Raw genomic sequence first — 13908 nt, forward strand, 5'->3', positions numbered from 1 at the left:
ATTGTGTCTGGGTAGCCTCCAGCCTGATGGTATGAATACTGATTTCTCCTTCTGGTTTAATAAAAAAAAAACCTCCCTTCTATTCCCTACTCTGGCTTTTTACCACTTCTCATCTCCCTATCAGCTCTTCCTGGGTCCCCTGCTCCTTGCCTTTCTCCTGTGGTCCACTCTCCTCTCCAGTCTGCTTCCTTCCTCTCCTTCCCTTTATATGCTGTGTCATATGACGTAAGCGACCACGGTCTCATGGCCATGATTGTTTTTGGCAAGTTTGTCTACAGAAATGCTTTGCCATTGCCATCTTCTGGGCAGTGTCTTTACAAGATGGGTGTACCCAGCTATTATCAATACTCTTCAGTGATTGCCTGCCTGTCATTAGTGGTCACATAAGCAGAGCTTGTGATATGCACTGGCTGCTCCTACAACCATTCATCACCTGGTCCTATGGCTTCACGTGACCATGATCGGGGGGGGGGGGCTAAGCAGGTGCTGCACCTTGCCCAAGAGTGACCTGAAGGCTATCGGAGGGAAGGAGCGCCTTGCACCTCCTTTGATAGAGACTTATCTCCACCCCGCCATTCAAGTTGATTCGTTAACTGAATGAAAATGGATTAGGAGGGGAACACCATTTTCTTGTTAAGAATGCCAGACACATCAGTCCTGGAGCCCCAGCTATTCACAATGTATGACTTGCTCGAGGAGACAGAGAGCAGTATTTCCAAGTTTGTTGCTGAAACAAAGCTATGTGACAGTATCGGTGCGAGGATTCAAAGACTTTAGGAGGATATACTCTAGGTGTGCCAGATGAAATTATATATTTGATCTTTTAAAACAAAAACATGAGAACATCCATTGCAGAAAAAATAGACGAGCAGAGCATTTTTATTTTAAATGGTGAAATATTGAAAGGTGATGGTGGGAAGTAGAACCTGGGGGATCCTGTATAAGAATCACTGAGAATTAACATGTAGGTGTGTCCAAAAATTGGGAAGGCAAATAGTAGATTGGAGGCTAAAGATTTGAGTACAGGAGTAAAGAGAATAAATTCATACCTGGAATTGTGTACAGGTTAGTATTTCAATGTAAGAAAAAAAAATAATTATAAAAAAGAAGTGCTGCATTGGTTCACCAGATTGGTTTCTGGAATGGGGGTTTCTCTAATGAGCAGAGACTGAACTGACTGGCCCTATAAATTCTAGTGTTCTGGAAAAGGAGGTATTTTGTTGTAACAGACAAAATTCTTAGGAAGCTTGACAAGTCAGGTATGGGATGATGTTTCTCCATGCAAAGGTGTCTGGAATTCGTGGTTACATTCTCAAAATAATATTGGCCATGCAGGACAGATGGGATAAAATATCTTCTCCCAAAGGGTAGGGAATCTTTGGATTTCTTTGCTCTGGAGACCTGTGGAATTTTGTTCATGAATGCATTTAAAATAATGATTGATACATTTTTTTGATAATAAGGGAATCAGAGATATGGAGTTAGTGTAGTGAAGTGGCACTGAGGTAAAAGGTTAGCCAAACACAAGGGACCAAATGGCTTACTCTTTATACTGTGTGTGAGAGCATGACTCCTTTTATTAAGAAGGCCCACAAACACTAATTTGGGGGTAAAAGTGGCGACCAAGACAAAGCCTAGACTCCTCACATTTGCACAATCTTGAAGTTTGGCTCAGAGGTACTCGGAAGTCAGTGCCATTTGCTGTCCCAATGATATGTTGAGACCAGAAGGATCATGACAGATTACTACTTCTGTCTGATCAGTGTGCCTGGTTTCTCTGCTTTAAAACAAGAAATCCATTGAATACCCCAACCTCCCCTCAGTCGTGAGACTTGTGCTGCATGACAGTAGTCTTCCAATACCGAAGCCACCAGAAACATGGAGTCTAGAGGAGGCAGATGAAGATGCCATGATGCACAAGCCAGGAGTGGAAAATGCCACTGATACTGATACAGATTTTTGAATTCTTTGTCGAGTGAGCCTCGTCTGATAACTCAGGCTACGTCCACACTACGCCGGATAATTTTGAAAACGCTGGTTTCGAGTAAAAACGACAGGCGTCCACACTACACGTTTTTCAAAATATCTCTGTCCACACCAAAACGGATATTTGGGCGAATCTACTCCTACTGGGCATACGCAGACACATCTACAGAAAACAAGCGAAGAGGAAACAGTATAATATTTACATTTCCGCGGCGGCGTTGTGCTATTTCCATAGAATAAAACTAGAGTACCAACAACAACAGCGAAAGAAAGTTTTCAACAATGTCTTCGAGGAATACAAAGAAAACTTCCGCTGGAAAAATCAGACCGGACTTCTCCGTTTAGACAGACAATAAGGTTGAACTGTTTCTGCGAGTTACAAATGACTATAAACGGAGAAAAGCAGTAGGGATGTTTAATTCCAAACAAACTATTAATGTAGACAATAAAGTAAACAACACATGCATGAAGCCATCCTCTACCCAAGATCAACAAGTGAGTGGAATCTTCTGCCGCCAGACCTGCACTGTATTTCTGACATTAATATTTTTAAAGATAGATGCAGTCAAATCAATTTAGGGGATCTAATCAAAAAAGATAGATAGATATACTTTATCAATCCCGAGGGAAATTGGGTTTCATTACAGCCGCACCAACCAAGAACAGAGCGTAAATATAGCAATACAAAAATCACAAACAATCAAACAAAAAAATGCAAACTATGCCAGATGGAAAATAAGTCCAGGACCAGTCTGTTGGCTGGGGGTGTCTGACCCTCCACGGGAGGAGCTGCAAGTTCGATGACCACAGGCAGGAACGACCTCCTGTGCCGCCCAGTGTTGTATCTCGGTGGAATGTGGCCAAAGTCCAACAGTAAAAAGTTCAATATGCAGTCTACAAACATGTTCCTCGATCGTAATATGACCCGGATTGCACCATCTGTTGTTAACCAGATCAGTAAGCACCCAACTCCTTCACGCTTACCGCTGTCAGTGCACTTCCGGTCAGCCGGTACGGTCTGGAAGCCGTCCATGGAGAAGTTTTGATCGGGTATGTCCTCGTGCAGCCCCGTACCTCACTTTACAATTTAACTCTCACGCTGTTCACACTGCGCGTTAGAACAGCGGTGGTCAGTCAGCGACAGTGCCGGCTTGGAGACCCCGGGATACAGGAGATCGAGGGTACGACCACCGCAGACTGGGAGACTGGGGGTACGGGCAGAAGAACAGAGGATGTAAACAGAGAAACCGAGGGGACCGGCTTGAAAGCCACCTCCAGTTTAAATTCCATGCGGAATATTTTGGAGGATCAAGAACCAAGAACAGCCGTCCAGCAATGCTTGCGCAGCACCAAGCAGAAGCAGAAAAAGCATTGTTGTTGTGGTGTTGTCATGACAACGTTTTAAAATCTCTCTGTTTACCCCGTACACACTACAACGCGAAACAATCGTTTTCAAATTTACACACACTGGAGAGTGTTTTCGAAAATCTCCGTTTTTGGGGGATGAAAACGCCGGTTCAGTGTGGACGGAGGGTCAAAACGAAGAGAAAAAGCTTCGTTTTCAAAATTATCCGGCGTAGTGTGGACGTAGCCTCAGTCTGAGTTAAATGACCTGGTCAGAGACTTAGGTTTGTTGAATGCAAAAGCAGAAGTACTGTGTTCAAGACTGAAAGGATGGAATCTGCTGTCACTAGGCACAAAATTTTCTGTGAAGGCTTTCAATATTTGAGACAGATGTTTTCCAGAATAACTGCAAGATTAAAGAAGGCATTTTTGTTGGTCCACATATCAAGCCAGTCGTCAATGACAGGCAATTCAAAGAGTTTCTCGTGGGACCAGAGAAAATCGCATGGAAGGCCCTCAAGGATGTTGAAAATTTTCTTGGCAACTACAGAGCACCAAACTATGTGCAGCTGGTTGACAACATGCTTCAAGCAGCCATGATGTTCTACATGTCATTAAAGACTTATCTTCTGCATTCTCATTTAGACTTCTTCCTGTTAACGCCCAAACAACAAGGACATGTTTTCCTTTTGTTTAAACAACTTTACTTTCAACATCTCCCTTCAGTACCTGAGGGCCACCACTTTACATTCCACAATTCCTTTCCCTCCAGATGCGCACATGTGCATAGCAGGGATACTAAATATTTACATAGTCCAAATGAATAGAACTGAACACTTCCCTGCAAACCTTGGCGCGCTTAGTGACATGCTTGATGAAAGGTTTCAGCAGAACATTATGATCATGGAGAAACTGTATCACTGCAACTGGAATCCATCAAAGCTGGCTGATTATTGTTGGACACATAAGCGAGAAGCCTCAGACACTGAATACAAAGTGAAAACCATCAACAAAACATTTTTATCTTAGTTGAACTACTGCAAATCGTCAGCTGCATTATGGAATTAAACCCATTATATTCAATAAAAGTTAATTTCTTGTTTCTCCGAATTCCTTTGTGATACAAGTTATCTTAAATTGTATTTGTGTTCAGCTTCAGGCAGCCTATCAAACAAAAAAAAAATTCTGAGGAAGAAATACTTTCAAAAAAAATTTGCCATCCAGCATTATTGGGCTTTTAACAAAACTTTAAAAGAAATGTCTTGTAATTGAATGTCTGTCAAATATTTCCTTCGTTCAAAACAGGGAATGTATTCCAAAAGTTTAGAGTGATGGTACCGAAGGAAAGATGATAGTTTGCTGGTGAAGCTAGTCTTATTGGGTTTGTGGCATTTTAGAGGATCTAGGGTGTGGGATCAAAGATCTTGATCAAGATCTCTTCAGGATCAGATCTTCTGGACATGACACTTGAAAGTGAATTCTAGAATTTAACAGCTCATAAGGAAATTATTGACCCGATGAAGGTAAGTGCTTGAAACGTTGACTGTTTATTCATTTCCATAGATGCCACCTGACCTGAGTTCCTCCAGCATTTTCTCTGGATTTCCAGCATCCGCAGAATCTCGTGTTTACTATTGGGCTCTTTGTTCTTTTTCACCTCTTGGAAAAGGAGGGGGATACTACAGTGAACTGCTAAAATGACATCAAGGGTAGATTTCCTTATCAACCCACTGAAACTGAATACCATTGACCATATTTACATCAATGCTACAAGAGGTCTGGAGATGAGGGGACCTTGTGAATTGCTTATTGGTGAATAAGTAGTACTTGATAACACTGTCAAAGATTACAAACCATTGGAACATCAAAGTCACTATGTTTTCTACCTGACAGTAATGGCTACAATGTGCATCCTCAGCAAGATCTCATTGTTCCTACTAAACTGCTCATGGAATCGAGCAGCTTGTACCTCTCTCCGTCAAATCTGCCCTGCACTGGTCTAATTGGGGCGTGTAGTAGGTCATGTGTACAGTTTTCTCATGCTGATTGCAATATTTAACCTGTTTTTCAATGCAGTACCTCTGTCAGATATGTGGGTTAAGTCCAAAGGAAAAAAAGTAGCTGGAGTCACTTAATACTTTTTTATTGGGTAGTCAAAAATCAAACTTACAAAAATTAGATAAAAACAAAGAAAACTGCCAATATTTACAAAAGGATATCTGCCAGAAAACACAATGATAATTCCGTACTATTTTTCCAGTGTGAACTCCTGGCGTTCGAGATCTCTCTCTGCCGCTGAGAGTGATGAGCCCTGTTTATTCGGCACCAGGACATACCATCTTTAATTACCCACAGAGTTAACTTAAGACTACACATGAATTAGAATATAATGCATCCCACAATACAGTGACAGTCATATTGCAAAATAAAAGTAAGTATCTACCTTAAATACAGTATACAAACAACGTATTCACATTTACACATCCCCACTACTAAAGAAATAGAATATTCTGCCTTGTATGGCGGGAAAGGCACCATGAAACCAATTCTTTTGGACCCATTATTAGTATATACTGGGGTGACCTTGAAGTGCATGCACTTAGCATAACAACACCAAAATGACAAGGCAATGTTTGTGTATGTGTGTAAGGACTGCATTTTCCAAGTGCTCCGCGTCACAACCTGACACCTGAAGAATATGGGAATAGGGATCTCCTCACTCTGAAATCTGCTATTACATGTTTAATGGACGCAATAAAGTTTTATAACTTACTGATGAATCTTAATGTGGGAAATGCTATTCTGCAGAATTAAAGGCAATAAGTTTTTTTGATTGGACCCTGATGCTTCAAGTGTAATTTGATCTTTTTTTAGTGAGATTTGAATGCAGTTTAGTTTCAGGAAAGTTTTCAATGGCAGCTCTTGTTTTCATCTTTCTTAGGAGATGGTAACTTTTTTTCACATTGAACCTGCCAAATGCATGTTTCTATACATCTTCTCTAGATATTCCAAACTAAAATCCCTAAGAGATACTACTGAATACTTAATCGTATATACAAACATAACACCACCTTTATGATGATGCTGGACAAATATGCCAGAAGTCGGCAGCACTCAGACCACTGCCAGTGGAAGTCTCTCACCTTCACAGAGTCCAACAGAACCCTCACGCCCACCAGCTCGGTGAGAATGTAGCTGCCTTCCCTTCATTGGTCCTCCCACTTGTTCTGGGCTCCCTTCCTGGTTTGAAACAGACTATCTTTTAACCCTTGACTGGCATGGTGATTTGGTAAAACTGAGGCTGGGCGTGCTGCTATCCAGCAAGAGCAAGTGTGCTGGTAAGTCCCATGTAAAAGAAAATAATATATAAAGGTACAACAATGAATTTAGAAAATGAGCAGATCAATTTCATCTTCGCCAATTTGGTACTCCTTCATCAAAGATGCCCAGTTCTTCAAAGGTTTGTACCCAGACATACACTCTACTGGAGCAGGCCAAATGAGAAATCAAGTTGGGTTTAGGCAGTGAGATAACTGATGAGGGGGAAAAAACCTCTGGTTTGTGGAATCCAATATAAGATGCTGATTGAGTTGGTGAAAAGACAATATTATGTCACTTTCACTCATGGGGATTAAGGACAGGCATATTTATAATCAGGTCACATTCTTGGAAGTAGAAACCAATTTGTGCACAGCTATCTCAACAACAACATAATAATGACCAGGTAGTCTGTTCCAGAAATGATGGTTGAGAACAAAGGTTGGTTGGTAGGAATCAGGAATAACTTTGTGGTTCTGAAGTAGATTTTTTTGGTCTGCCAGATAGATCTGGAAGATTGCAGTTCCTCTGGAGTGGGAGTTCTCAGTAAATAAAATGTAGGTTTACAAAATAAATGTAATTAATCTACACAGTTGTGTGAAAGTCTGCAGGTTTGAAAGATGAGGATCTGCTTTTGAAAGTTTAATGTTTTGACCAAACATTGAGTGCTGGAAATGTGGTTGCAGATCGAAATGTGTTATAATGGCTGTGGGTGTAAGAGATACAGTGCCAGAGAATTACTGTTCTGTAAGAATAGATCCATAAAAAAACTAAAGTTTTTGTGAGGAATGAAACTCGTCTCTCCCCACTGATTTCCCTCCGGGCACTTACCACTGTAAGCAGGGCAAGTGCAACTCCTCTTCCCTTGCCACCATTCAGAGCCCCAAACAGTCTGTCCAGGTGAAGTGATGCCTGCAAGTCCATTCAAGGTTATCTACTGTATTTGGTGCTCTTGCATTGATGAGACCCAGTTTAGATTGGGGGATCATTTCGTCGAGCACTTTTCTCTGTCTGTAACATAAGAGGCCAGCCATTTTAATGACACTTCCCATTCCCATTCCGACATGTTGGTCCATGGCTGTCACAACTGCCACAATGAGGCCACTCTCAGGTTGGAGGAGCAACACCTTGTATTCTGTCTGGGTAGCCTCCAACCTGAAGGCATGAACATCAATTTCTATAATTTCTGGTCATTTCTCTCTCCCTTCCTCTATTTCCTTTCCTCATTTTGGCTGTCCTCTTTTTTTTTTTACCATTTCTCCTCATTTGCCCATCATCTCCCTCTGGTACCCCTCCTTCCCTTTTGCTATGGTCCACTCTCCACTCCTATCAGTTTCCTTTTTCAGCCCTATTCCTCTTCCACCTATTGTCTCCCAGCTTCACACTTCATCCTGTCTCTTCCACCCACCCAACTCCCCCCTCACCTGGTCTCACCTATCACCTACTGGCTTTTCATTGCCCCCGTCCCCCACCCGCCAACACCTTATTCTAGCTTCTGCCCCCTTCTTTTCCAGTCCTGACGAAGGGTGTTGGCTGGAAATATTGACTGTTCATCCTTCTCCATAGGTCAGGGTTTCCCAACCTTTTTTTTAATGCTATGAACCAATACCATTTAGAAAAGGGTCTGTGAACCCCAGGTTGGGAGCCCCTACCATAGATGATTCCTGACCTGCTGAGTTCCTCCGACATTTTGTGTTTGTCCCTCGGGTAGTATTATTCCTCGTGCATCAACTGTCATATTTGCTTGACTTAATAGGATACTTTTTATGCATTTGGGTGTACAAAAATGGTACTTAAAAAGTTCCAGATAGGAATAGAACTTTCCACAATGGCTATTTGGATGGGTTAGAAAGTGACTTAGCCTGGATTTCAGTTTACAATTATTTGTCATGGAAGTGTGGTCCAAAGCTCGACTTTTCTGTACTAGCACTCGAGAGAAGTTCAAATGTTGAATTTAATGTCAGAGAAATGTATACAATATACATCCTGAAATGCTTTTTCTTCGCAAACATCCACGAAAACAGAGAAGTGCCCCCAAAGAATGAACAGCAGTTAAATGTAAGAACTCCAAAGTACCCCCCAGCTCCCCTCCCCCCCCCCGCACATAAGCAGCAGCAAGCTACAATCCTCCCTCCCCCCCCCGGTAAAAAAAAGCAAGCATCGACACCGCCACCGAGCACTCAAGCATGAGCAAAGCAATAGCAAAACCACAGACTTGCAGTTACCCCAAAGACTTCACATTTCATCTGGCGTTTGACATACAGTGGGTTCTCTCTCTCTCCCTAATTAGGGAGAAAGAGATATCTCCATTTTCCCAGCGAGCAGGGAGACCTAACAAATAACTTGCTGGTTTGCAGTGTTAAAAGTCTGTTACATCGCTTTTTTCAAGCTCTGTGCCTGAAGATTGCGAAGATCCTGGGTCTTCAGGCCCACAGCAGTAGATTTTCTGACTCCCCCAGCAATACTCAGGTCTCCTGCCATGACACCGACCCTCGATCCGCCCGTCTCCAGAGCCCCGAGGTCTTAGGCTTCCAAATTCGAGCCAGACTCTCAGGCGGAACCCTCAGCATGCTGAACAACGGCCAGTCCTGAAACCCTGAGAACGGGTCCTATTCCCGCAAAGAACCAAAGTCAGCGTGTAACTCCGGGTCAGGGTCTTCAAAAGAACCCTGAAAGGGAAAAATAAAGATATTAAAGATGGAAATAGAGTTGTTTCATATGATTGCTCATATGATTCCTAAACTTGCATTGATATTGTCAGTCGTTTTTTTTTTAACATTCCTGCTGGCTCTGAATCTGAAAATAGTCCCCACAGCACTGGAGTAATGAGCACTGGAAAGACCAGTTTTGGCTAGAATACCTAGGTGTGATTAGTTTGCCCTTTACTATTTGTGATTGGTACTACAAAGTATTATTCCAGAACCAGTTTCAGGTGGTAATGAGCTGTAGCTTATAAATCACAAATTAGAAAATAGTGATGTACTGCAAAATTCATATCAATGGAAATTTAATTTTAAGAAGAGCTCTGAAATAGAGGGTCTCAATTGTACATGGAAGCAGAGTGAGAGATTGCAATTCAACTTCTTGCGCAATATAAAGTGAAATGCCCATAAATCAGATTGCCCTCTGGTTTTCAGTGTTTCATTTGTTAAATGGATGCTGGGCTGGTCAAATGTTGAAATTTTCCTACTTCAAACTGAAACAAAGATTACCTGAGAAATCCAGTCAATGGCATGAACGAGGGCAGATGTGCTCTCTTTATTCAAAAGAGGCACTAATCTCCTCAACAAAAAATCCATTTTGAATAGATTTTTGTTTAATCGGAAGATCTCCAGCCCAACTCTGCCCAGTTTTATATGGCTTATTATTCATGGAAACATTCAATGTAGTGTTTATACATACTCCATGGTACACGGTCAGTATGTCGCTTTTATTTTTGGGGTGGTTTAGTGGAGATAAGATTGAGATATGATCTGTTAGCATGAATTCTATAGGAGATGATTGCAAGAGCCTATTAAAATCAGAAAATGTGTTAAAAGTGAGCTGTTTTCAGAATAAACCAATCATCTGATTAAATACAATATGGATTGAAAAAATGAACTGAATAGCAAGGAAATGTTGAACTAAATTACTGCTCCTGCTTTCTAACGCATTTTTTAAAATCTTTATTCCTCAATTTCATTCCTGCAATGGGGTTGTTTAAGATCATTAGTGACGCAAATCAAAATGTTATTTGCGCAATTTTGTAACATTTCACTTGTATGCAGAGTTCTCCTCCATGGCATTAATTTTCATAATTTTCTTTGGCCCTCTTAGATCATGAACCTGTGTGGTGCAAAGAAATTGGGTTACTTTGGTCGTGGCCAGTTTTACGTTGCACTGAAGCTAATAGCCGCAGCCCAATCTGGCCTTCCAATACACCTAGAAAGTATTAACAGCGGTAAGTAAAAACACTGCTTTTAATATTAGGTTGTGCTGCTGTTGTAAACTTAGTATGCTAGAAACTATTATATTAAATGAAAAGAACTGAACCTCTTTGCTGTTGAAAATAACATTGTATATTAGAATGAGACTGAATTGGGGAATAAATGGGCCTCCAGGGCAATATTAATGTCCATATATTACTTGAAAATTAAACGTACTGTTGAAAGACATAAGTCACAAGTTATTTGGGAAAATGCCAGTGATTTTAAATGGAAGAAAATGTTCCTGTAAAAATAATTAATTGAGTTATCAATGTCCATACCATAATTCAAATTAATGTTCCTATTTCTAGGACTATTTAATTAAAATTTCCTTTAAGCTCCATATTAAATATGTCTGCAAAGATATATTTAGAAATATTTATTTCATCTCCTTTTCTAAGATTTTATTGCACAGTTCATGAACCTTGTTGAGATTTGAGGGCTATCTATTGCAAAAAAAATGTGGTAAAGGTGCAGTAAAAATGTAGTCAGTTCACACTATATCCATTTCACACGTAGGTACACTAATAAAATATTGCTTCACATCCTAGAGATTTGAAATAGAAACATAAAATGCTGGATATACAATGGGTCAGGCAGTGTCTGTAGGTGTCTGAACTTTCATCAGAACAGTTCTGGAAGAAAATGGTTATTGACTTGACAGTGGATTCCAGTTAATTGGGGCAGCCACTTATTTTGGACAACTGTTAAATAACAAAAAAGTAATCAAGAAAACAGCTGGGATTCCCTTTGTTTACTTTGGATACTATGCCGCTTAATTGGGCAGGAGAACAGTTTCTACCTAGCGTCAGTAGGATGCGACTGTGTAACCGTTAGACGCAATATTGTGCTTCAAGTGAACAGATTTTAAATAGCATCAGTTATATGTATTTGCATTCAAAAAGCAGCATTTTTTTTATCGCTGATAGTTGGCGGGAAATAAGCAGTCAGACAATTCGTTACTGTTGTGCTCATTGCGGTTTCAAGCGTTCAGGTTTGTTTTCAAGCTTCTAGGCAGTCCGTTTTCTGCACTGACTTTGTTCATTTACAGTCAAAAGAACGTGACATGGATGAATTCCTCCTTCAATAAGTATCAGTAACCAGTATGCAGTTGTATAATACTGGTAGTATTCTAATTTGTTCTGTGTTTCTTCTAAATACATAACTTGTTACTCAGTTTAAACAGTAGTTCGTATTTTTAATATCTTTTTAATTATTTCCATGAAACCGCTAATTGGGGAAGCCACTTCAGTGGTCCAAAATGTATTTGTCTCAGTGTGTCCCAATGAACTAGCATCCACTATTATATCTTTTGCCTCATTAAGTTGGGAAGCTTGTTTAAACCATCTGATTTTATATCTGTTCCATGGTACACTGCCAGTATATCTTTTGTCAGAGACTATGTTCAGGAGACGAGATCAGGGCGTGACCATTTTGCACTTATTTTCAGTTTCTTTTTGATTTTGTTTTTAACATTTATAGCAACTGTGTCCATTTTTTTGCTCTTTCAGTTAAGGGAAAAAAACTTTTTGCCTTTCTCATTAAAATCAAAGTACTGCAGGTGATGAACTATGGGATAAAAACGATAATGATGGAAAATGTGAGACGCGACACTGCACATGCTGGAATCTGGAGCAAAAACATAATGGATAACTCAACAGGATTAGGCAGCATCTTCACAGGGAAATGGATTGTCGATGTTGTGGGTTGGGAGCATTTAGAGGAAAGGTCATCTACCTGAAATGCACCAATCTCCAGATGCTGCCTGACCTGAGATTGTTTTGATTTTCAGGTCTTGATATTGATATGACTGGTGATTGGCAATGGTATCATAATTGATCCCTGTGCTGCCATACTCTCCCCTGCCTACCATTCCTGCAAAGTTAACTTTACATCCTTTTCTTCACTTTGTGTAGCACCCAGCTAGCTATCCATTCTGCTTCCTGTTCTCTGACTCCCTGTACTCAGAACTTGCACATTAATCTTTCAGGTAATACCTCACCGTTTTGGAAATCGAGATAAATTGCACACAGTTGCACAATGGATCTTTTCTATTCTCCCTATTATCTGTCCAACCAGTTTGGTCTGATGTGTCATGCAAGCTTCTCGATTTTGAAATTCATGATGACTATTATATTCTAGATGCCTTCGTATATTTTCTCTTGATAGGGAATCTTTTATTTTCCCACATTGTTGTTCAGCTGAATGGTGTGTCGTGTTTAATCTTCCTCCCTTCACATTAATGAGATCTTAGTTAACTGCCAATTTTCAGACACAAGTTTTTTTTTAACCAAATTACTAAGTATGTGATAGTTAATTCCACTGTCTTTTTCATCCTTTTAAAATACACAGATGCAGCCCTTTAAACTATGGAGTTTTTTTTGCTAATGGACTTGCTAGTTTAATTATTATTAGCAGCCTTGTTTTTAATTGTAATTATGGCAACACATCCAGTTGATTGGGTCCTTGGTCAATACTGATGTGAAGTAACTATTTAATATTTATGCCATTTTGCTTTTCCTCCTGGTAAACAGTTTTGGCCTCTCCAACAACAGATTTCTGAATTGTCCATGAACACTTTCTCATTAATCCTTTTTGCACTCTTATAATTTATAGTAATGTTGTTTTCGCAATGTACTGCTGTCACAAGACAAATTTCACAACATATAATACAATGGCTCTGATTCTAATTTTATTCCAGCCAACACCTAGTGGCTTTTAGTCATCTTGACATTTTATGTATGCAGAATATTTTATAATTTTGTTTCTTTGAAACTCTATTTTCTTCCTCTCTTGCCTTCCTAATTGTTTATTTGGACTTGCCAAATATCACTTTCCCCTGATATTAACGTACCTAAATGTACTTGGTTAATTTATCTGGTGAGATGGGTAAAATTAGTACTCATGAGGATGGTTGAAAGATAGAAAGTGGTAGGATCAGTGATCATTTTCGGGTAGGTAAGCTATCACGCAATGGAATTTGTGCTCCAGAAGTAAACTCTGTGAGCAGAAGTCCAAGTCATGTATTTCACAAGATTAGTTGAGCAGATGGTGAGTGTCTGCGTCATATATCTAGGGTGCAAGGATACCAGAATTGTGGCCTTCTAGCTAAACACTTGCATTCAACTGTTCCAGCTGCTGAAGATATCAGAATTTGGAATCTCCCCTACATGCAGGAGGAAGTGAATTAGACAGGGGGCCAGCAGAATGATTGGTGAGAAGCTTGCTTGGTAGAGAGATGATAGGAGATGAAGTGAAGAAATAAAGCAGGGTATTTGGAAGGTATGGCTGTTGA

At 40.2% G+C, this 13908-nt stretch overlaps 1 protein-coding gene across 3 annotated transcripts in view; it reads left to right on the forward strand.

Moving 5' to 3' along the window:
• Positions 1 to 13908, forward strand: part of reps2 (RALBP1 associated Eps domain containing 2) — a 241838-nt gene that overhangs the window by 44705 nt on the left and 183225 nt on the right. For all 3 annotated transcript variants that reach the window (XM_072260703.1, XM_072260704.1, XM_072260705.1), the window contains exon 2: positions 10465 to 10588. In XM_072260703.1, the coding sequence (XP_072116804.1) occupies positions 10465 to 10588 (124 nt within the window). The remainder of the gene's footprint in view (positions 1 to 10464; positions 10589 to 13908) is intronic.

Source organism: Mobula birostris, chromosome 6 (assembly GCF_030028105.1).
Source record: "Mobula birostris isolate sMobBir1 chromosome 6, sMobBir1.hap1, whole genome shotgun sequence".
Taxonomy (NCBI): domain Eukaryota; kingdom Metazoa; phylum Chordata; class Chondrichthyes; order Myliobatiformes; family Myliobatidae; genus Mobula; species Mobula birostris.